Raw genomic sequence first — 20,262 nt, forward strand, 5'->3', positions numbered from 1 at the left:
ACCCCCCTCACTCCAATAAGCCCTCTTGTGTTTTTTAATTGGCAGAAATTAATCTTTAGGATGTAGATGGTAGATTTACATTCATTAAAAGTCAAGAGAGGAAGCCAGGCTTGATGCTAATCAAATCTGCTTAATTATGCTTAACATGAGTATCTCCAGGGGAAGAGAGAGAGAGATGAAGAGAGAGAGAGAGATAGCTAACTCGAACTTTTTACTTTTTGCCTTTGATAACTCCTGCTGAGTATGGCCTTTTCCTTGCCAAAAAGAAATGTCACGACTCTTTTTCTCCATCTGTAGAAAATACACAGATAAAGCCATCAGTGTTAAGCGGAGCTGATTCATGTTGTAAATTCCCACCTTAAAGTGTTTAATAAGTAGGGAAATGCTTGGTTTTAACCTCCCAGTCCAGTGCGTTGCAACTTTTGAGGCTCGTGGCACCATCTGATAATAGATTAACTGATATTATTACACTGCGGACCCAGCTAATATAAAAAAGGTGGCATAAACAAGGACCTGGTGAGTAATATGCCAGCCTAACAAAATGATTTGTGAGTATAACCTTAGATGCTAGGTCACGCTTAATGTTTCATTTTAGGTCATCCATCTATAGTATGATAAGCAACCACAGTAAGAAAACCCTGTTACCACATTTTGCAGGATGGCCTAGTGGGAAATTACTTTGGCTCACAACAGGAAGGTCATAGGTTTAACTCATACAGCAGCTGATGTGCCTAAACTTTGCTGGATTGCCTCATGTAAAAGTATAAAAATATAACGCAGCATATGATGCAAAGAGGAAGAAACTGAATCCCCTGATGTTACACATTGGTTTGTTTACAGGTGTTGAAGGAAAAGTACTGAATGTGAAAAACTTGTATAAAGTCCTTTTGTGTATCCAGAGGGAGCTGTACGAAGTCTGATTTAATTTCCTCAAGTGACTACAAGTTTGAAAATGAAAAATCTGGAGTGTGGGATATAAAGATGTGAGCTCCCACACGTCTGTGGTCTGCTCCTCATGTCTGCTTAAGCCTCTTGCCTCAAAACTCCATAAGAGCCATAATCAATACCATCCCAGTGCTCTGGCCAAAATGTCAGCAATTGAGTTGCATTGTGGGCAATGTAGGTGCCAGGATTTGATGAACAACAACCCATAGAACAAAAAGATAATATCTCTGGCTCTACAATGCATCAATTGTAATCTTTTTTGAACTGTCCAGTGTGAGTCTAACAGCGTTATCGAATGCAGTGCTAAACTGGTGGAGTACTCTTAAGTGCTCTAAAGTCCTCTTCCACAGACTTGCAAGTTATATATCTTAACCACCTGGGAATGTTCTCCCTTCACTGGCTATCATCAAGTTAATGATTTTTTATATCTTCTTTGATTCAGCTAATTGCTCTGGTACAGTACATTTCCTAAAGCCTTTATTCCTTTTGTAGTCTTGTTGTTTATGAAGGAAATGAGTGACCTGTGTTTCAATATCAGGTCAACTAAAAATGTATTCCTTAAATTAAAAATTGACTGCAAAACAACAATCAGATCCCAAGTGGGATGCTTGGACAACTGTGCTTGCCAGGGATTCGTATCTAGTTTGAGACCTGTTTTCCTTACCATTTTTACTGTCAGAGATGAATACACACAGTGTCCTTAAAGAAACTAAATCTGGCTGCAGTTTTCATGTGTTAACAGTTGATATTTGTCTTGCCGTGGTGCTATCATGAGCCAAAGAGACAAAGATAATGTTCATGTTGTGTTGCTGTTTGAAAGCCAAGCTCTGGTCCTTTCCACATGTCTGTTTTGGCCAGTAAGCTGCAGAAGCATGAGGGAAATGTGTAGGTGGTTAGATCAGCCGATGAAGTGTAAATACCACTCAATCTGTTCTCATTAGAGGAGTAAAAACATACGAATCACTTCGCCTCTATTAAAAATGCCCTAGGGTCCTGGTTAAGTGTGTGTATATGTGGTTGTGTGAAAGAGAAGGAGGGGGGTGTGACAGAATGATGTTTTGGCATTTGTGTCTGCAGAGGGGATCTGAAATGCCACCACCATCAACGCTGCTTAATTCTCAGAAACACACACTTAATCTGAACAGACAATCCGTTCCGACAGCCACTGTTATGATTCAAATCAACTTGGAGTGAAGGGTGTGTGTGTGTGTGTACTCGTGAGTGAGAGAGTATGTCACTGTGTTTTGGTATGTGATTAGGTGTCTGTGTGTGTGCTTGTGTGTGTGTGTGTATGACCAAGATATCACACATCCATTCCACATTCCCCTATGATAATGTGGATTGATTATGGATATGATAATGAGAGGCCGGCGCGGCGTCGCGACCTTCACAAGGTCTAATTGAAACAAGCGTTGGTCCTCCGAAGCACTTATCAAGTCACACAGCACATCATTAATCACGTAGAATACAAGCTGTCACCATAACACACATGCACACACACTCTTCTCTCTCACACATTCTCTATATTTTTCTGTTTTTCCAACATACACACAGACACTCTCTCTTTCTCTCCCTTACTTTCTCTTGCGCACACACACACACACACACACAATGCAAGCTGTCACTACAATATGCCTGGTATTGTCTTCTTTTAAGGAGAGTGGACAGCTAGTCCACCCTCCATCTCTATTTTCTACAAGAAAAGTTGAAGAACAAACAGGCTGTTGGAGTTAAGCAAAAGCAAAACAAGAGAGCGAATGTTAAAACAATTCAACAAATATGAACAGCTGTTCATTTCATCCAAACTCACCTGAAACTGAATTAGCCCAAGTTGTTTTACTACCTGCTTTTATTAGAAGACAATTTAACAACCAAATGTAATTCCAGTGTCTGATTAAAGCAGCATATGGTGCATACCTGTTAAACACAACATGTTCAATACCAGCTTAACGCCTCAGTGAGCCACTCGAATAAACTAATAAGCCCAATATCATATTAGTCATTACATAGTCCAACACACAAAATTTCAATCTGATAAAAGGTGGTTTCATTATCACCATAGGGAAAACACAAGGGAGTTTGTGCGTACTGTGTTGATGCCATCACCAACTTTGTTAATTGTTATTCAATTAACTGCTTTTGTTAATGAAACAAATTAATACTTTAAAACAAGCAGGGAGATATACGATTATTATGCATCTATGCAGAAGACAGCTAATTACAACTGTAAATCAATCAATTCTACATTAATCAGCTTGGAAAATGTCCAAAAACAACAAAGTCACTAAAAGACTTTGGAAGTTTTTTTCTTTAAACATATTTTGAGTGCCATGCTATTATCCTGTCTAATGATTGTTAACGATCCTTTAAAGAGTTTATGATCCAATTTCCTTGCTCGGAATTTAATTGGGACCTAAATATTATAATCTTACAGTGCAAATGTGTGGCCTGTATTTAATCAAGGGTGGTGTATTGAAGTAAGCTTTAACAAGGTCACAGAACTCCTCATAGGGCAAACACAGACTGTGAAGCTTCACATTGCTGAAGGATGAGGGCCTGACAGGCCCAGTCACATAGAAATATTGATAAATGAATTGCTTCAGTGCCCTTATATGGAACTTTAAATATGATCTCTTCAGAATATACACTGATGTTAGGTGTCAACAATCAGGTTTCAGGGCATAAAGAATATGCTACTATCCACTTAGATATAGTTATATTATCTACTATCTTGCGTAAAAATGAGCATTCAGAATCAGAAATACCACAATGTAAAAGTAGTGCATTATAAGGACTGCCTTCAAAGTTGTAATTCAAGGGTTGCTATTCAACCTTTAAAATAAAAAACACCAAAACCTTATTCTTACAAATTTAAGCTGCATGGTTAAAGCTGATGTAGGCGTTTTGCTTCTCTAGTATTAATTAGTTTGGGATGAGCAGGAGCTAATGGTGGTTAATGTTATAAAATGTATTAAACAGTGGGTTTCCTCTCCTTGTACAAAGACATTATTAAACATGAAGTAAACAGATCATAAGGAGACATTTCTCTTGTTTGCTGCTTGTGGTCCCGGTGCCACATTTGCCATTTTCCTGCACTTCAGGCCACTGTTTAATCAAGGTTAGAAACGTTTTATCAACATGTCCTTAAAGTATAAAATTTAGAGTTCTTATTATGCAAACAAACTATAATATATATTACTGAATTATAATTGCTTTAGTGAAAGCAATCTTTTAATGTCCTGGTGTTTTGGAACAAATTCCGCATGCCCACATTCTTAGCATTATTATTACATCATGCATATACAAATCTTTAGACCACAGGGATCTATACATAAACAATATTGTCACAATGGACATGATCTCTGCTTGATTGCTAACAAACAACTTTGTTTCTTTTACAAATAAAAACTTCAATGAAAAAGTTCCTCCCTAAAACTTAAAACTCTAGCACTGAGATCATCAAATAGTGCAACAAAACACGAAATGGACATACTAAACAAACACTTGTGTCTGCTTAGAGATCTTTGACTTTTGGTTAAACTTTGTAGTTGATTTCATGACCAACTATGTTTCTAATTTAGATCTGACAGACCATTTTTCCAAAAATACAGTCAACATCTAATCAGTCCAGTCTAATTATTTTGTATTAACCATAACACACACTTGGACTGTAATTGCAACACACACACACACCTTTCACTTTTAAATGAGACTGCCCTCATTTATCAGAAAAATAATCGTCGGCCTGGATAATTAATCAGACATACAAACATAAACACCTTCAGAAGTTTTGATGTGAAGACCTGCTTGCCTCTTAAGTTTATACAGTCATGTGACGTGACCACTGCCCTAGTTGAACACCTCTTAGATGTTTATGCATATATGGACAGTAATCTCTCAGTCAAGACTGTGGGATTTGGGAATATTTTGTTTTACAAAGATCAAAGTAGTCCGCTTGGATCAGGAAAAACCCTTCAAACACATCAAACAGAGAGCAATGCATCCTGAATCCCACGCCCACAATAGCCAATCAAGCCATGAATAACTCCTTTCCTTTGTAAAAGAAAGGATTCTCAATGTGTGTCTTCCTCCATCAACATCTCATGCAGCTCACCCCCCACAGAGGCCAGGGGTTGTTTAGGCTTATGGACTATCAAGAAGAGCCACTGCACCGTATCTGTATGCCTCTCATACTTGGCTAACACGATGCTGGTATTGAGGAACAGGGAGATACTGTGTTAAGAGATCAAAGCAGCAGTACAGAGATTTAGACTCGCAGCCTGTCAGTCAAGATGGCGAGACAAAGCAGAAGCAGACAGAAATGCTTACACACACACTCTCTCCTGCTCACTCGCTGGCTTCTTCTGGGGTGTGCCTGTGAGGGCTGAGGCGTTACTGTCAGAAGGCTTAGGGGGTACTCATTTGTAGACATCTACAGTGCTGCATGAAGACCTGAATACTCACACACACTCTCTCTCTCTCTCTCTCACACACACACACACACACACACACACACACACACACACACACACACACACACACACACACACACACACACACACACACACACACACACACACACACACACACACACACACACACACACACACACACACACACACACACACAGAGGGACACACACACTTACAAGCTAGTGATACAAGCCTGTGCGGATGAGAGGTCGCTTCTAGCCTTTATATTGGCCTGCGGAGAAATGTTCTGTACTCTCAGCACTTTCCCTCGTCTAGAAGATGAATAGAGCTATTTTACAGACAGTAGAGAAACAAAACAATGCTTTGTGTGGTTAGATACATGATGTAGGAGCTTCATTTCTTCTTCATTATAGCACTTTTTTTGTCATATTTGCAATATAGCTCAAGTACTCAAGTGGATGGAGCATGGACATAAAGGAGCAAAGATTTCAGTTCAACAGGACATCCTGCTTTAAAGAATGACCATTGTCTATGTCTTCTCTTTTGCAAACTATGCTGGCTGTGGATGTAATCACTCCTACATGTTGTGTTTTTGTATTGTATGATGTTCTACCAATATATTTGTCCCTTTCACCTAATGTGACAGGAAAGATCATTTCCTGTTTGTGAAACACTTCTTAAAACTGAGCTCACAGTACAGCCTATAAGAATGAAGCAGCTGAAAAAAAAAAGCTACATTTTTAAAAAAAAGGATCAAGAGATTTTAAAATGTACCTGCTAAAACCACAGTATTTGATTGCCTTTAAATAGCCGTTTAAGAAAAATTTAAGAGAAACTTGCACAGTTAGAACCAAACACAACAAAGGTGCATGTTTCAGATTAGAAACAGAATGACACACCACCATCTGGTGGTCATGGGCTGTATAATATCAGTCTAGACTGTTCATTGAAAATTAAAATTACAAAAGCATTAGGATCAAACATGTTTTATCCTTAAACAAGACTTAAAACAATTCCTAACAAATAAATGTTTCAAAATATCACAAAAAACATGTTTCATCATGAAAAGTGCAACACATGTTGAGACACATGAGAAATTAGGAATATATTCTTAAATTAAGGCAGAATGTAAATGCTAATACCAGATGGCAGCTTGATCCAGACCTAAATCTGAGGCAGAACGGCTCAATGTGTTCCTTGTGTATAGAAAGAGGACTGAAGTTGATACCTCTACATAAAAACTCAAGACAAGTCAAAAGCACAGAATAGGGGCATGTTATTTGCTGAGGAGGTGCAGAGGACAAAATGCCAACACGAAGACAAATCTGATTGACCGGAGAGTCCATGGAAGGTACAAATCCAGGAACAAGTCAGGATCCCATTCCCATTAAAAGCTCCCAAACTGAGGTGATTGATTTTTATCTTCAGTTCGTGCAGTTTTCAGAAGCCTCAAAAAGAAAATAGAGATACAATAGTGACTCACTGTGATTTTTCATTATTATCATTACAAGTTTTATTTTAAACTAAATTACATCTGATTTAGCAGAGACCTAGAACTGTGCATAGAACAAAACTGAAATGTTTGTAAAACTGAGGGAAAATAAACAGAAGGTAAAGGACACCTAGATGCTTAATATGTATATTTTTTTAAAAATAGAACAAAACTAAATTAATATTTGGAAATCACCTTGTTTGTATTTCACTTTTTGTTAGGATTTTCTGTAAAATCCTTATAAATATTTTCCTATAACTACTTGTCCACAGCTTTATTACAAATATTTCTTTCATGATTCAGTCAGATATGTTATATTACATACTACAGGTATTATCATGCCATTTTATTTGGTCCAAAATGGAAAACCTTTGACAGATAGTGACATGAAAGACACTGCCAAGTTCAACAGTCCAAACAAGGAGAGAAACTCATATGCTCATTATAGCAGACAACTGGTCATTTACACAATAAAGTGACATGATTCATGCACAGATCTCATGTGATTGGATGAATTTCATCCACGAGTGTCCAGGTCTAAAAACATGTGATGGTATTGGGAACGTGTTTCATACCTTAAGGGACTCTGATGCTTTACGCAGCTCTTTGATGACTGCAGACAGTGCTTCTGGGTTGATGCCCTGCTCACACAGTCTCACACATATGGACAGAGACTCCATGTCCAAACCAGTGTTCAGCAACCGGGAGATCTCCAACAGCACTGTCGGTGACACGTTAACCCAGTTACCCTGCAAATCCTTCATTTGAAGTTATTGCACAAACACATAAATTGCTTCGTATTCTTTAAATATTTATATTTACCGTCCATTGTCTCCCGGACTGCGTTTAGATTAGCATTAGCTGCACTTGCCATGGTGTTGGATGAATACAGTTAGCCAACGCTTGCTAGCAGGTAACGTTAGCTAACATGAGACTTAAATGGGTCTCTATGGCGCTACAAAATTAATGCAATACAGTGGCGCGACAGTAGTTCAGCCAGACTGTAAACGTCTTCTAGACAAGACCTGTAAAAATCAGAAACTATTAAGAGACGATATTAGCAGCCAGCTACTTAGCCTACTCAACTCACTGACGGGAAACTGCGGGCGGAAGTGACGACAGGTATTCCTTCATTGATTGGCTCCTAAGGACTTCTTGTGACATTCTGATTGGCCAGCGAGCCTGGTGGGCGAAATTGAAATAAACGTTTGAACTTCTCACCGCTGATTGTTTGCGAGGTCGTCAATGAATATAGTTTATAGCTGTTTGTCTGAAGTCCTGGCTCACCAACAGCTGTAAGTACCATCGGTAAAAGCTGATATCGATATGTTAAATGACTAGTGTGTTAAAAAAAAAGAGGGCACGAAGAATCGTGTATAACGTAAATCTGCAGAGAAATTCCTCGTCAGTAGTAAGTTAGCTAGCGTTAGTTTCCTTCGAAGATCAGTTAAGGCTGTAGAAACAGGGAGATGTACCAAAATAACACAAAAGGCTGTCGTCTGAATGGATTGTGCCTTGACACTTCTATTTTGAACGTTTCCTTCTCCTTTATGCTAACTGGAATCTTTGTTGTCAGCTGAGATGGGGGACCGTGTTGAACTACATATCACCCCAGAGACTCCAGGCAGGACCTCCATCAGAAACCCTTTTGAAAGTCCCAATGATTACCACCACCTCCATGAACCCCTGGTGCCAAGTCCATCAGTCTTCAAGCCCAAAACTTGTAAATCTGTACGTCTGCCTCAAACGTTTTAGGCCTACTATTGTGTGACACATTGACACACACTTTTACAGTAAATGTCTTATTATGTATGTCCACAGGTTTTGCTTTGTGTTGTATATGGACTTGGATTCACTTCATTGTATTTTTTTTTCTAGACCCCCCCTAAATTTAACTGGTCCATTGACGAAATGGCCAGTCTTCTCCCAGTGCACATAGCCCAAGAGGAAATCCAGCGACAATCTTTTTACCTCAGCCAGACAAAGTATGATATGAAACACAGAAGAAACAAAATAGTGTTTGTTTCTTGTAAGTCAGGGCTGCAAATAAAACTAAGCTTTTTTTTTTTTTCCTCCGCTTCCCAAACGTTTAGGACAGATTCTGATATCGAGGAAAAGCGTCAGAATGCTATTGAGCAGGTAAATGGACAATATAAAAATAGTAGTGTTAATATATTAATTTGACTTGATCTCATATGTAACTGTGTCACTGCTCTGTGTCCCAATAAAGTTTTTTACCAAAGGAGCCATTGTGCCTTCCCCCTGGGCAGCACTGGATTCTCATAAAGCCCCTCAGACCTATAAGAAAAGTAAGTTATCTTATTGTTTGTATTATAAATGTTTTATTTATCACTTTTTTCTCACGTTTAAAGCTGAAACAATTTGTGATTTGACTGAAAATGAATTGCCATCTATTTTAATAATTGATGAATCATTTTAGAACAATTATTTTTCTTGCTGTCACTGTTTTCAGCTTGTCAGAATGTTCTAATCTTTTTGATATTTTATAAACACTTAAGAAAACAATCAGCAAATGATTTGATTATTAATGTAATTGTGAGTTGCAGCCCTACTCATGTAACTCTATTGTTTTCTAGGTTCTTTGTCTTCAGTGATTGCAGAAGAGCCAGAAAAAATCTCGGGTTCGTTGACATTTCCCTTTTCGATAAATGAAGTTTATCTCATTACTTTCTACTCTGCATAATCTCCTGTTCATCTAATAACTTTTAGTTTTATGTTTGTATTACAGTTGCTTGTCAGACAACTCTTACAATACCTTTGGCATTTGATTTGGAGAAGGTTCTAGGTAAGACTCGACTAAATGCCAGCACAGTAAAATCAAAAGAGAGTCCCATATGATACAGTATTGTACCATCAGGTCACCACGTTTGTCTGTTTCTTCTGTCTCCTTAGGGGAATATTACCGTTGTGAGGAAATGTGTGATCCTGTGCAGGAGGGTCTTAGTTTCTCCTCTTTAAGACGAAAGCTTTTCCTCGATGGCCAGGGCAGTTACAGCGGCTCTGACAGCTCCAGCCCACCAAGCCCAGAGAGAAGCCATGCCAGGCAGGAAAGGCCGCCTGTAACCAGAGGAGAGCGTGCTGTAGGAGGAGTTGAAGGCTGTGAAGGAGAAGCTATATTGTCTATCTTTTCCTCCCCCTTGTCCTGTGGCATGTCGGTCCCAACTCCTTCTACGGTGAGTAGAGAAGTGTAGGGATGCAAATGGTCCTTATTTCACCGTCGTTTTGGTATGTCAGAAGCACAATGTGTACGGATATCTTTCGTGTTAGTTAAAGAAGTTAAAGAAATGTATTTGCTTTGTCTTAACTGTAGGGCCAGTTCTCGTCCAGTCCTATCCAGCATGGTTGCTTCCGGGACTGCAGCCTTGGCAGCATCACCAGTCCCCTGTTCATTGATAGGTCGTCTCCTGCTGGCCTTGTCTCTCCCACAGTTTCACCTATTGTTTCATATGCAGCACGCACACCCGTAGACTCAGGTATTGTTTTGCATCTTATACCAAATTTTACAATATCAAAATTGAAGCATATTTGGAAAAATCATCTCTTAAAAAAAGATACTGTGGTGACGTTAAGTTGTTTTTTTTTCTCCACTCTGAACATGACCTTTAGCTGAGAGGAAGCAGCTGAGCAGTTTTACTCCACACTGTGGTCAACTGGACACAGATGTCACTTCGTGCAACGAGAGTCCATTTGTTGAGGGTTGTTCTCCCATTCATAGCTGCTCCCCACATCAATGCCATTACCACGGCGAGCCCCAGCATAATGGCAGACCCAAGCCCAGACCCAGAGTTCGCTGCTGGGCCTCTCCTCCCATCATCTCCCCGATTCTCCAAGACCACCATGAGGCTGAGGACCAACTCCCCACCGCCACTACCACCTCTTCCTGCTGCTCCTCCTCTTTGCTCCCCTCTGAGCTGGAGCAGTCTTCATCACTGGCAAAACATCACCCTGTTGACATAGAGAGTGTTGGCCTGGATCCTGTGGAACCTGAGAAGATGGAGGAGGGCAAGGAGACAAAAGATGATGAAGACGAAAGTGGAAGACCCTTGGAACAGCTGACCAGCTCTCGTATGGGCAGTGTGTCAGTGACAGAAAGCTCTCAGATGTTTATATCCCTGCTGGTAGAGGGAAGCAGCATACGCTATGATTCCAGCATGCAGGTTTGTGTGAGTTTTCTCCAGGCAGAACTATTGACAGGTTGTCTGAATATTTCTAATGGACTCCTTTTTGTGTGTTCAGGTGGACAGTGGGTACAACACTACCTCAGCAGGCACCGCCAGCCTTATAGATGGCCTCAGCTCAGACTGCCACAGCAAGGAGTCCTTCAGTTCAAATCTAGCAGAGGAAGCATTCCAACTCACTAGGCAAACTAAAGTTAAGGTACTGTTAATCCTTTCCACACATCCATGGGTTTGTGTCTTTAGATCTAATAAGGTATCAGCACTACTCAAAATACATTACTTAAAGTATCTTTCAGACCGTCTTTTTCCTTTTCATCTTACTGAGACTGTTTCTGATTTTTCAGGTATTTTATCCTCACCACTGAGTCACCTGAGTAATGCTTTTAAAGGGATGCCTCTTCCAGTGGAAGCATAAGCTGATTAATTTGCAATCAAATATAATTTTACACTATGTTTGAAGCATTTATGTTGAATGAATGTCTTGAGGGTGAATGGGGTCACCTGTTAAATGAAATGAACAGAATTGGAGGAGTTTCACAAGTGGTTCGGTTCTTTTTAAGGTTCAAGTTGTCGGAGTTAAAATGTTTCACTACAGTATGCTGTATCACAGGTCAGAATGGAACAGACTCATCATAGCACATCTAAAGGCCACTGTAAGACATTGAAAACACTGGTGTGTCAAAGAGGAAGAACTTGCACAACCCTGAATGCTGTATTGATGCTGATGACATTTCAGTTGGTTTTTTTTTTTTTGGTGCTGATATGATTGAGCTGATACAGTCTCACATTCAGGTAACACCAGATTTTTTTTTTTTTACTGTATTTATGTTTTTATCAAACCATTTATCATGAAGTTTTTACAACAAAGGTGTTTATTGTATAAGAACTGTTAAAATTCAGGTTACTTCTGTATCAATGTGGATCTATGTCTTTACAGATTTGTTGAATATTTATTCCAGAGTAAGAAATGATGAATAATGCCACAAGTGAATTTAAAGCTGATTGAGCCATTTGTTTGTTTTTCTATACTTCAAGCATAGGCTGCATTATTCATTGAACTGGATTTCTTTGCCTAATGCATTTTTTTTTTTGTAAGTACTGAGTATTTACATATAATGATTTGGTTTAGAAATAAATTCTAATATTCCGGTTCCTGATAATTCTTTATCACATCCTGTAGCTGCATTGTGGCTACTAGTATAATTTTGAATACTTCAAATGTTGCTAGAATGCTGTAATATTAACTTTGACTGTAATTCATTCAGTGTGGCAACCAACGCTGTAGACAATGACAAGTTTCTGTCAGTGTTACGAACCATGTTCTTTACAACCACGAATTTCACAAATTAGGATTCACGCTAGGCCAAGAAAACCCACAAAACCAAACGGGCTCAATAAAAAACTTTAATTTTTAAGTCACCGACTCACACTACATTTATGCACCTACTCTCTATAAGAGTGAAGTGGTTTGTAGAAGGTTAAAGCAGTGTAGCTTTAAAATGGGTGCTCTTAATCCTGTGAATTCATCAAAGAATCAAAGCTGGCACTTTTACAGACATTTGCAATTCCTAGGTCTGTAGGATTAGCTGAGTTTTGGTTTCTTGGCCTGTGGCTCAGTATCTGGGGCTGGGACACTTACACCAGGGATCTAAAATAGACAACATATAAAATGATTAAACAGCTGTATGAAATGTTATCAGAAGCAACTTGGAATTAATTTTCTTATTAGGAGTACCATGGTCCACATTCAATAAAATTTGCCTACTGAAACTGATCAGTTAAAGCCAAAAAACAGAGACTCCAAGGTTAAAATTAAAGCAGTGAAGCAGGAAAAATCATGTTCAGATTAGTCAGTTCTTACCACAGGGTTTATCAGAGCCATGCGGATCTTTTGGTGCTGAATATTGGAATCATCTAGGCTGATGGTGACCGTCACCTTGTCAAATATGCGGAAAGTGTGTTGCTCTACCTTCAGAGTTGGACCCTGAACACATGAAGGAGACATTTTAAACTCCCTTCTCTCTCGTCAGTGCTAAGTCTATATGAAATAATTAACTTAAGCTGGTTAAATAAACATAAATTTCTGACAGCTTCAATCATAACGATATAAAAATAAATTTACTCAGTTAAGAGTTTATACCCCTTCATCAAAAACAAGGTTTGGGGCTGTTTTGTCTTTGGTACCAAAGAAGACAGTTCCCTCCAGGCCAAACTTTGGAATGAGTACAATGATAGCATTCTTCCTCACAAACAGGACAAATCCTTCCTCGTTCAGTATGCCTCGGTTCTTGAAGAACAACTGGAAAGAGATAATTTATATTAAAAGCATAAATCAGCAGGAAATTATTTATTGTATGGGGCCTGTAATTCTAAAACATCTCAAACCATGGACATTACATTAATTCTCACTTTTAAAGTTCTAAATTACATCATGTGGGTTCAGGACAGTGTTTTTCTTGTGTATGTCCCAGAGTGGTTGATATAAATCAGTGAGTTCATATGCATTTACCTGTGTGTGGAAGGCCACAGATGCTCTCTGTGCGTACTGAGCCATTTTATGCCTGTAGTTGAGATTGTTGCAGAGGGTTGACTGCTTATGTTTTTCCATCAAATCTGGGTAGGTGCTGTCTGCTCCTATGGCCACTGCCAGCAGGCGGTGTACTATAATATCTGCATACCTGTGCAGAAGAACAAATGTACAGGACGAAGGGAAACATGAATGACATATGTGATGACTCTAGTATGGTAGTTAGATAACCGTGCATTTTTGTGCTAAAGAGGCCCAACTGAACATATTTCTTGATCAGATGGAACATTTCTTCTCATACCTCCTAATAGGTGATGTGAAGTGTGTATAAATGGGTGAAGCAAGGCCGTAGTGATGGAAATCACTGTCCATGCCAGAACAAAAATAGACAGCCTGCATCATGCAGCGCGTGGCCAAGATGCGCAGTAGCGTGTTAAAGTATGGGAACCCATCCACTCTGGCCACGTCAAGGGAGTCAGCCAGAGCCTTGGCTGAATCTGTGTGAATCTCCACATCCTGGTAAGAAATGGCAACAAAGGTGATTACACTTTCATCGAGCTAAACATGATAATTTCTATATTGTAGGTACGGTTTTATCATTGCAGACAGGTTTTGTTCTTCATAACTTCAGTACAGTGATTCCCAACCAGGGCTACTTGTATAACTAAAGAGTTAAAGTAATGGATAAATATTTTACTAACAGTATTGACTAGATTGTTTAAATAAATGACTGCTGACGAAAAGGCACTGAGCTACTGGGATGTTTGCATCTGTGTCTGAGGTGTTCAGTACTGTTCAGCTGTGTAAAGGTTTTTGGCTACAAAGGCCACACAAACAGATATTGTTTAATGGCATAAAGAAAAGTTCTTCCTTAAATATAGGCTGGCCTATATTAAATAGAATATTTAAAATATTTAATATTATTTATTTAAGAATACAATAAAATTATATATTTAATACCCCCCCAAAAGCACATAACTTAAGTAGTAATTTTTCATGACTGCGCTCTGTCTCCACCTACTTTGGACTTCGCAGCCTTGAGCAGGATGTCGTAGTTAGAAGGAGGTGGTGCTGGATGTTTCCTCAGCACAGCACACTCTGGAAATTCATCATAAATCTTCTTGGCAACTGAAATGTTGGCCAGCAACATGAACTCCTCTACCATGGAGTTTGTCTCCCTAATAAATAGAGGAATTTTATTTTATTTTTTTTTTACATCTGTCACATCATGACCAGAGACACACTACCAAAAGAAAAAAGGAGCCTTTGTAGAGAAAAGGTTTCAAAAAGAATTCTGCAGAATGCTCCTTTCTGAAGTTACCTACATGAGTTCTTTGGTCTGTAGATCAATGGGGTCATGAGTTTCACTGTCTATGTGGAAACGAACTTCTAGGGAGGACAACGTCAACGCCCTGAAAGACATCAAATGTAACACAGAACACAATTTATGTTAAATACAGCCATATCCTATAACTGCTTTTCCACATGCTCTGGGTTTATATTTGAGCTTCTTTGTTAACTTGAATGTTTGTTTCCTAATTTTAAGGTCAGCTGAGACACATATTGTCCCATCAAAACAAAAGTCAGTAGTATTTTCTGCCCATAGCATTGGGATGCACTGTCCTATATTTGTACTGTTTCTACTATTTGTTACTCCTTAGTCCTCACCCTTTTTCTATCCTCCGCCTCTTGAGGATTTTGGCCAGTTTGTTGAGACCCCTCAGGCTCTTAGTGATGTCATCATTCTTGGTGGTATCATCGATTTTCATCTGCGCCTCTGCGTAGGTCAGAGATGCCTAGACCAGATGGGGAAAACAGAAAATGTATCTCAATATTATCTGTGAATCATGTTCAAAAATAGCTCGATTTGAATGTGTTGTCTGTGGCTGTATGTCTGCATGGTGCTACTATACCTTGGAGTTAATGACACTTTTTGTGAACCTAGTGTTCAGAATTTCAGCCTCACGGTTCATCTCCCAGATACATGAGAAAGCCAGCCTTGTGAAAGGAAAGCAATCAGAATCACATGTCGCAATTCAAAATGTCAAAAACAGCAGTTTGCCTATAGAGCCATATATCTTGTAGGCTGATGTTCATACATGATAATTAGAGTACATAGTATAATTAAAGTACACAGGACTGATCTACTTATTCACTAGAAGCTTGTGGGAAGAGCTGGAGCACTGACGACATTGATTATGGTGTAGATGCAAGAGTGTGTGTGTGTGTGGGTGTAAATATATATCTTCAGTCCTCACCTCTCCACGTTGGAGCGTAGGGAACAGAGATTGGAGCTGAGCAGCTCAGGAACCATGTCTATCCTCTGTTGGACAAAACATCAAACATAACTTGCATTCTGGTGTCAAAATAGCTTTTTAAATACCCATAAAATTTAAAAACAACCCATTAGCAGTCGAGACAAGCATACTTGTTTCATAATATTCAGTATTTCAATACAGCCCAAATGTATTTTCCATAAATTGTGTTGATAAAATATGAGCTGGAGTCTGGTTCAACATACACAAAGTACATTCACAATGCTGAAAACATGGTGATGGTACCAAGTGGTCATTCAAATCCTAAATAACTTTAAACGACATTGCTTTGGCTCTGCTGTCAGAATTTAACTCTAGCGGTGAAATGTAAACTGATGTTGTGATAACATTAGGACTTGGTGTGTTTCTGTCTCCTCACCTTGCCACACAAGTAGACAGTGGTGCCACGGTTGGCAGCTTCTCTGTCCAAAGCATTGCCAGGTCTGATGAAGTGACTGACATCAGCGATGTGCACCCCCACCTACATTACACAAGTAACATTCTGAGAAACTCACATAAAATATAGACACAAATAACTTTCTATTGGTACATAATATAATATGTATGAGTGTGTATCTGTGTGTAGTACCTCAAGATTTCCATTTTCAAGATCTCTGCAGTGCAGGGCATCATCTATGTCTGTACATCCAGGAGGATCCACACTACACACGGTCAGATGCCTCAGGTCCTCTCTCCTCACCATGTCCTGTGCCACACATCCACTTTAACATACTGCATACACTGACCTCTTCACAAGCCTGACTGAGTCCCTGATAGGTACTTGACAATGCTTGTGACTAGATTACTGCCTGTGTATCTCAAGAAATATAGCCCTTACCTCTGGTTTGATGGCCCACGGTATCTTGGGAAGGAAACTGAGCACAGCTTGAGAGAAGGCCTGGTGGGGGACATCATGCTCCAATAGCAGTACCTCCTCCTCTGTATCCTTCTCCCCTGCACTACCCAGACTACGCACAAAATGACCCTAATAAAGAGGGGAAAAAAAACAGAGACACTATTTTTATGCATTTGGTTTTACAGAATGTTACACAATGTGGTTTCATATAAATTCAATAATTTTGATGGTCTGAAAAGGTTCAACTCACGTTTGGATATCTAGAGTCTTTGGGCCAGCCATCAATGGCCACCATGATCCTTTGCCCTGCCAGGGTGGATGCCTGACGGGTTTCAATGCGAATGCGTGGGATACGTCGGTCTGCTGGGGTGAAAAGGTGGCGGGTTGACTGAACAAAAAAGGAAAGAAGGAATGTTCAATGTTTAATGTAACAGCTTGCTATCAATTTTCAAGCCTGCATCTGCCAGATGGCAGTAATGTGTGGATTGTGGAGATAAGTAATTTAAGTGAAACTAACAAATCCATTTTGAACACAGCTTCACATTTTAAACCAAGGCAAAGCAAAATTGTATGTATGAAAAATAGTATTGCAGACCCACCTCTTTAATATGGGAGACATTGAGCATGCCACAGAAAGGCCTCCAATTCCTTTTTATGATTCCCACTATTTTACCCGTGGGTTTTCTGTCTGTTTCAGCTGCAAATATTTTCAACTGCACACAAGAAAATAGAAACATGGAGGTCATTAAGTTATAGGCTATTTGTGTAGCACAGTTATATCTCCTGTAACTGGATATTACTAAATTCCATCGCACCACATTCTCTTCCTCTTCTTCAGCATCATCATCCTTTGCTGTGCCTTCATCTTGCAGCACGACCGAGGAGGGCGCCACCCACTGATTTCGTGGCAAAAGTTGCACAGCAACCACATCCTGGTGCACTGCTCTGTTGAGGTTCTGAAGACCCTGGATGAGAACCTGGCAACAGCACAAATCCATACAGAACTTTTAACATACTGGCATGCGCTCCACTATTTTTAAATGGTCAATTAATTTGCAGTAACTAAATAGAAGCTTAAAACCCAACACAAGATGATAAACTGTTACATAAACCCTGAGGAGATCCTTACTTTTTCAGATTTTGGATAATTGTTCAGACCCTACAACAATGTACATTCACAGACTAATGTACACACACACACACACACACACACACACACACACACACACACACCTCTGTGCTGTCTTCCCCCTCTCCCTGGACAAACACAGTGGCCTCGAGATAATTATCCCTGCTGGCCCTAAAAGTGCCCTGGAGGAAGGAGCCACTCTTAATTCCTGCCTGGATCCTGGACAGAGGAAGGTGCTCTGGGAATAACACTTTACTGCTGGTGATCTCATTCTGTGGGAAGAAAGAAAAGAAGTTAGTTAAAGGAGAATAGAGAGTGACTGTCGTCTCATAGAGTATGAGCACAAAGAAAAGTCAGAAGACTAAACAGAAGATACAGATATAAAGTCTGCCTACGGTCTCACTTTACCTTAAACTGCCCAAACCTTTTATTGATATATTTTATTAGCTTAAAATTGTGTGTTTACCTTGTCATCATTGGACAAAGCCAGACGATCCACAAGCTCAGGGTTTGCTATTAGACTCTTGACGTACTCTTCACCTAGAATGTTAATAGAGTTGTGATTGTGACAAAGGAGCGACTATAGCTGATGCTTATATCTAACAGAATTTAGTTAAGATGCCTTAGGAATTTTTTACTTGCTGAAAGTTAAGCAGTAGTTAAATCAAATTATGTCCTCTACAAAGGGATTTGTTGGGTTTTTTGTTTTTGTAAAGTGCCTTGAGATGATTTGTATTGTGATTTGGCACTATACAAATAAAATTGAATTGAATAGAATACCCCTTTGTCTGAAATAATGATGACAATCTTGAAATTTTTGAAATATGTTTGCTGGAAATGTGGTCTTGTACTTGGTCTTTTTAAACTGCTCTTAAAACTTACATTTGTGCACGAGCAAGCCACTCTCCTCTGCCTTCTGCTTGTTCCCTTGGTCATTTGTAAGAAGGACCACCTTAAGCCCATCTGTGTTGGACTCAGACGTCTTTAGATGCCGACTGTACCACTTGGCTGCCACACGGATCGCACGGTCATTACGGTCATTGGCGCTCTCCCCTGGTTCACGTTCAATAAATGTCTCTCTGGAAGAATAGAAATGATAGAGATCAATATGTAAGCACTAAAAAAAATACAAAGGCAAAACATTTTCATGTGATAAATAAATCTTAAAGACAGATGAGATGCAAATTCATATGCAACTACCCAATATATGAGTTATTACTCTGCTTTTTTACATATAATTAGGATGTTGTGATGCAGTAAATAATTGTCAGTATATTTGTACCTGTGATGTTCATTGGTAAAAGTGTAGAAGTGTTTCTCTTTCTCGTGCATGATGTCCTTCAGACGTTTATAGACTGGTGCACTGCGGTGGCGTACCTCCTGCAGCACAGTCTGAAGGATGATCACATTTTGAATCACAGGATCTTCCAGCACATCAATCTGCAGAACACAAGGAAAAATGTCCAAATAGGTTTCAAGAGTGGCAAATATTCTGTTGTTGTGTGGATATTATCATTATGCATTTCATGAACCAGCATCATCAAAACATTGCAATTGGTTATTAATAATTATAGTCATTTAAAAGCAATGTTAGTGATAAACAGAAACCCTGCTCATCATTAATTATATCGATTAGCCCCAGTTTGTGGCTCTTCTAGTTCCCGTATACATGAAATAATAAATGAGGTATACTATGTTGTATTGGCACATGTGGATAGTAACAAGCCACATTCACTGTACAGAAAATGACATGACAAGTTTGTCTATATTTGCTCTCTGGTCCAAAAACTCATTTTTCTTTTGTACCTGATGCAGCACCACATTCGTGTCGGGGACCAGGTAATGTGGGTAAGAGCAGAGACTGCTCTCAATACACGGCTCTTTCTGCAGCACCGTGGACTCCTGTTTGCATCCAACACAGGCTTCGCTCCCGCACCAAATATCGTCTCTCAGATAATGCTCACGGACTATTTTCATCACCCCACCCGACCGAGTCTTCTTAACGAAGGTTTTAGATTTTAGCATGATGACGATAAAAGCCTCAAAAAGTTAAATCCCGTTTTCTACTACCATCTGATGGCACTTAGCATTAGCACTCAGTTGCCCATGTGTAAACTAACTCAGGGGGCCGATAAAACCTTCCCAGAGTTTAGAGAAACTCGGGAAATAATATTTTACGTGTTCATTTCTACTCCTGTATTTTTCTTAAATGATAATCTATCTTTAAAAGCCACGTCTAAAATAATGCAAACCTGCCGCATAAAAACACAACATTTCCAGTTTAAAGTCAAAGCTATTGTACTCTGTGTTCATTTTGGTTGTCCATCTCATGCTTGCTCAAATAAAAACAAAGGCAGAGGAGTGCC

At 39.4% G+C, this 20,262-nt stretch overlaps 3 protein-coding genes across 4 annotated transcripts; 1 reads left to right on the forward strand and 2 right to left on the reverse strand.

The window, feature by feature from the left end:
- Positions 1-2,776: 2,776 nt before the first annotated feature.
- Positions 2,777-7,977, reverse strand: mzt1 (mitotic spindle organizing protein 1). The gene is made up of 3 exons (XM_026310049.1): positions 7,693-7,977; positions 7,446-7,591; positions 2,777-6,826 (listed from the first exon to the last, which is right to left on the reverse strand). Exons 1-3 carry the CDS (start codon positions 7,742-7,744, stop codon positions 6,803-6,805), a joined length of 222 nt encoding a protein of 73 aa, XP_026165834.1. The 5' UTR covers positions 7,745-7,977; the 3' UTR covers positions 2,777-6,802.
- A 68-nt stretch (positions 7,978-8,045) lies between these two features.
- Positions 8,046-11,813, forward strand: bora (bora aurora kinase A activator). 2 transcript variants are annotated; one of them, XM_026309608.1, is made up of 12 exons: positions 8,046-8,165; positions 8,447-8,601; positions 8,749-8,855; positions 8,964-9,009; positions 9,101-9,179; positions 9,468-9,512; positions 9,620-9,676; positions 9,784-10,064; positions 10,202-10,364; positions 10,498-11,048; positions 11,128-11,268; positions 11,414-11,813. In XM_026309608.1, exons 2-12 carry the CDS (start codon positions 8,452-8,454, stop codon positions 11,432-11,434), a joined length of 1,641 nt encoding a protein of 546 aa, XP_026165393.1. In that variant the 5' UTR covers positions 8,046-8,165; positions 8,447-8,451; the 3' UTR covers positions 11,435-11,813. The 2 variants fall into 2 exon arrangements, with proteins under 2 accessions (XP_026165393.1, XP_026165392.1); XM_026309607.1 differs by having other exon boundaries at positions 11,128-11,813.
- Positions 11,814-12,459: 646 nt separating this feature from the next.
- On the reverse strand, positions 12,460-20,249 carry dis3 (DIS3 exosome endoribonuclease and 3'-5' exoribonuclease). The gene is made up of 21 exons (XM_026309768.1): positions 19,703-20,249; positions 19,179-19,336; positions 18,779-18,975; positions 18,363-18,436; positions 18,001-18,168; positions 17,583-17,744; positions 17,367-17,480; positions 17,018-17,155; positions 16,750-16,896; positions 16,501-16,617; positions 16,291-16,392; positions 15,855-15,919; positions 15,510-15,594; positions 15,265-15,392; positions 14,922-15,008; positions 14,618-14,774; positions 13,898-14,112; positions 13,579-13,747; positions 13,210-13,368; positions 12,931-13,053; positions 12,460-12,717 (listed from the first exon to the last, which is right to left on the reverse strand). Exons 1-21 carry the CDS (start codon positions 19,919-19,921, stop codon positions 12,652-12,654), a joined length of 2,850 nt encoding a protein of 949 aa, XP_026165553.1. The 5' UTR covers positions 19,922-20,249; the 3' UTR covers positions 12,460-12,651.
- Between the last annotated feature and the right edge of the window lie 13 nt (positions 20,250-20,262).

The sequence above is a fragment of the Mastacembelus armatus genome, chromosome 15, assembly GCF_900324485.2.
Source record: "Mastacembelus armatus chromosome 15, fMasArm1.2, whole genome shotgun sequence".
Lineage (NCBI taxonomy): Eukaryota > Metazoa > Chordata > Actinopteri > Synbranchiformes > Mastacembelidae > Mastacembelus > Mastacembelus armatus.

Excerpts from the sequence above, each read along its gene's own strand:
- mzt1 (XM_026310049.1), bottom strand. The coding sequence starts at position 7,744 with ATGGCAAGTGCAGCTAATGCTAATCTAAACGCAGTCCGGGAGACAATG. Across the intron at positions 7,592-7,692 it reads AGTCCGGGAGACAATGGACG|TGCTGTTGGAGATCTCCCGG; the intron begins GTAAATATAAAT and ends TGTCACCGACAG. Across the intron at positions 6,827-7,445 it reads AAGCATCAGAGTCCCTTAAG|GCTTCTGAAAACTGCACGAA; the intron begins GTATGAAACACG and ends TTTCTTTTTGAG.
- dis3 (XM_026309768.1), bottom strand. The coding sequence starts at position 19,921 with ATGCTAAAATCTAAAACCTTCGTTAAGAAGACTCGGTCGGGTGGGGTG. Across the intron at positions 17,156-17,366 it reads ATGTCTCCCATATTAAAGAG|TCAACCCGCCACCTTTTCAC; the intron begins GTGGGTCTGCAA and ends TTTTTTGTTCAG. Across the intron at positions 14,113-14,617 it reads TCAAGGCTGCGAAGTCCAAA|GATGTGGAGATTCACACAGA; the intron begins GTAGGTGGAGAC and ends ATTTCTTACCAG.
- bora (XM_026309607.1), top strand. The coding sequence starts at position 8,452 with ATGGGGGACCGTGTTGAACTACATATCACCCCAGAGACTCCAGGCAGG. Across the intron at positions 9,180-9,467 it reads CCCTCAGACCTATAAGAAAA|GTTCTTTGTCTTCAGTGATT; the intron begins GTAAGTTATCTT and ends ATTGTTTTCTAG. Across the intron at positions 9,677-9,783 it reads TGATTTGGAGAAGGTTCTAG|GGGAATATTACCGTTGTGAG; the intron begins GTAAGACTCGAC and ends CTGTCTCCTTAG.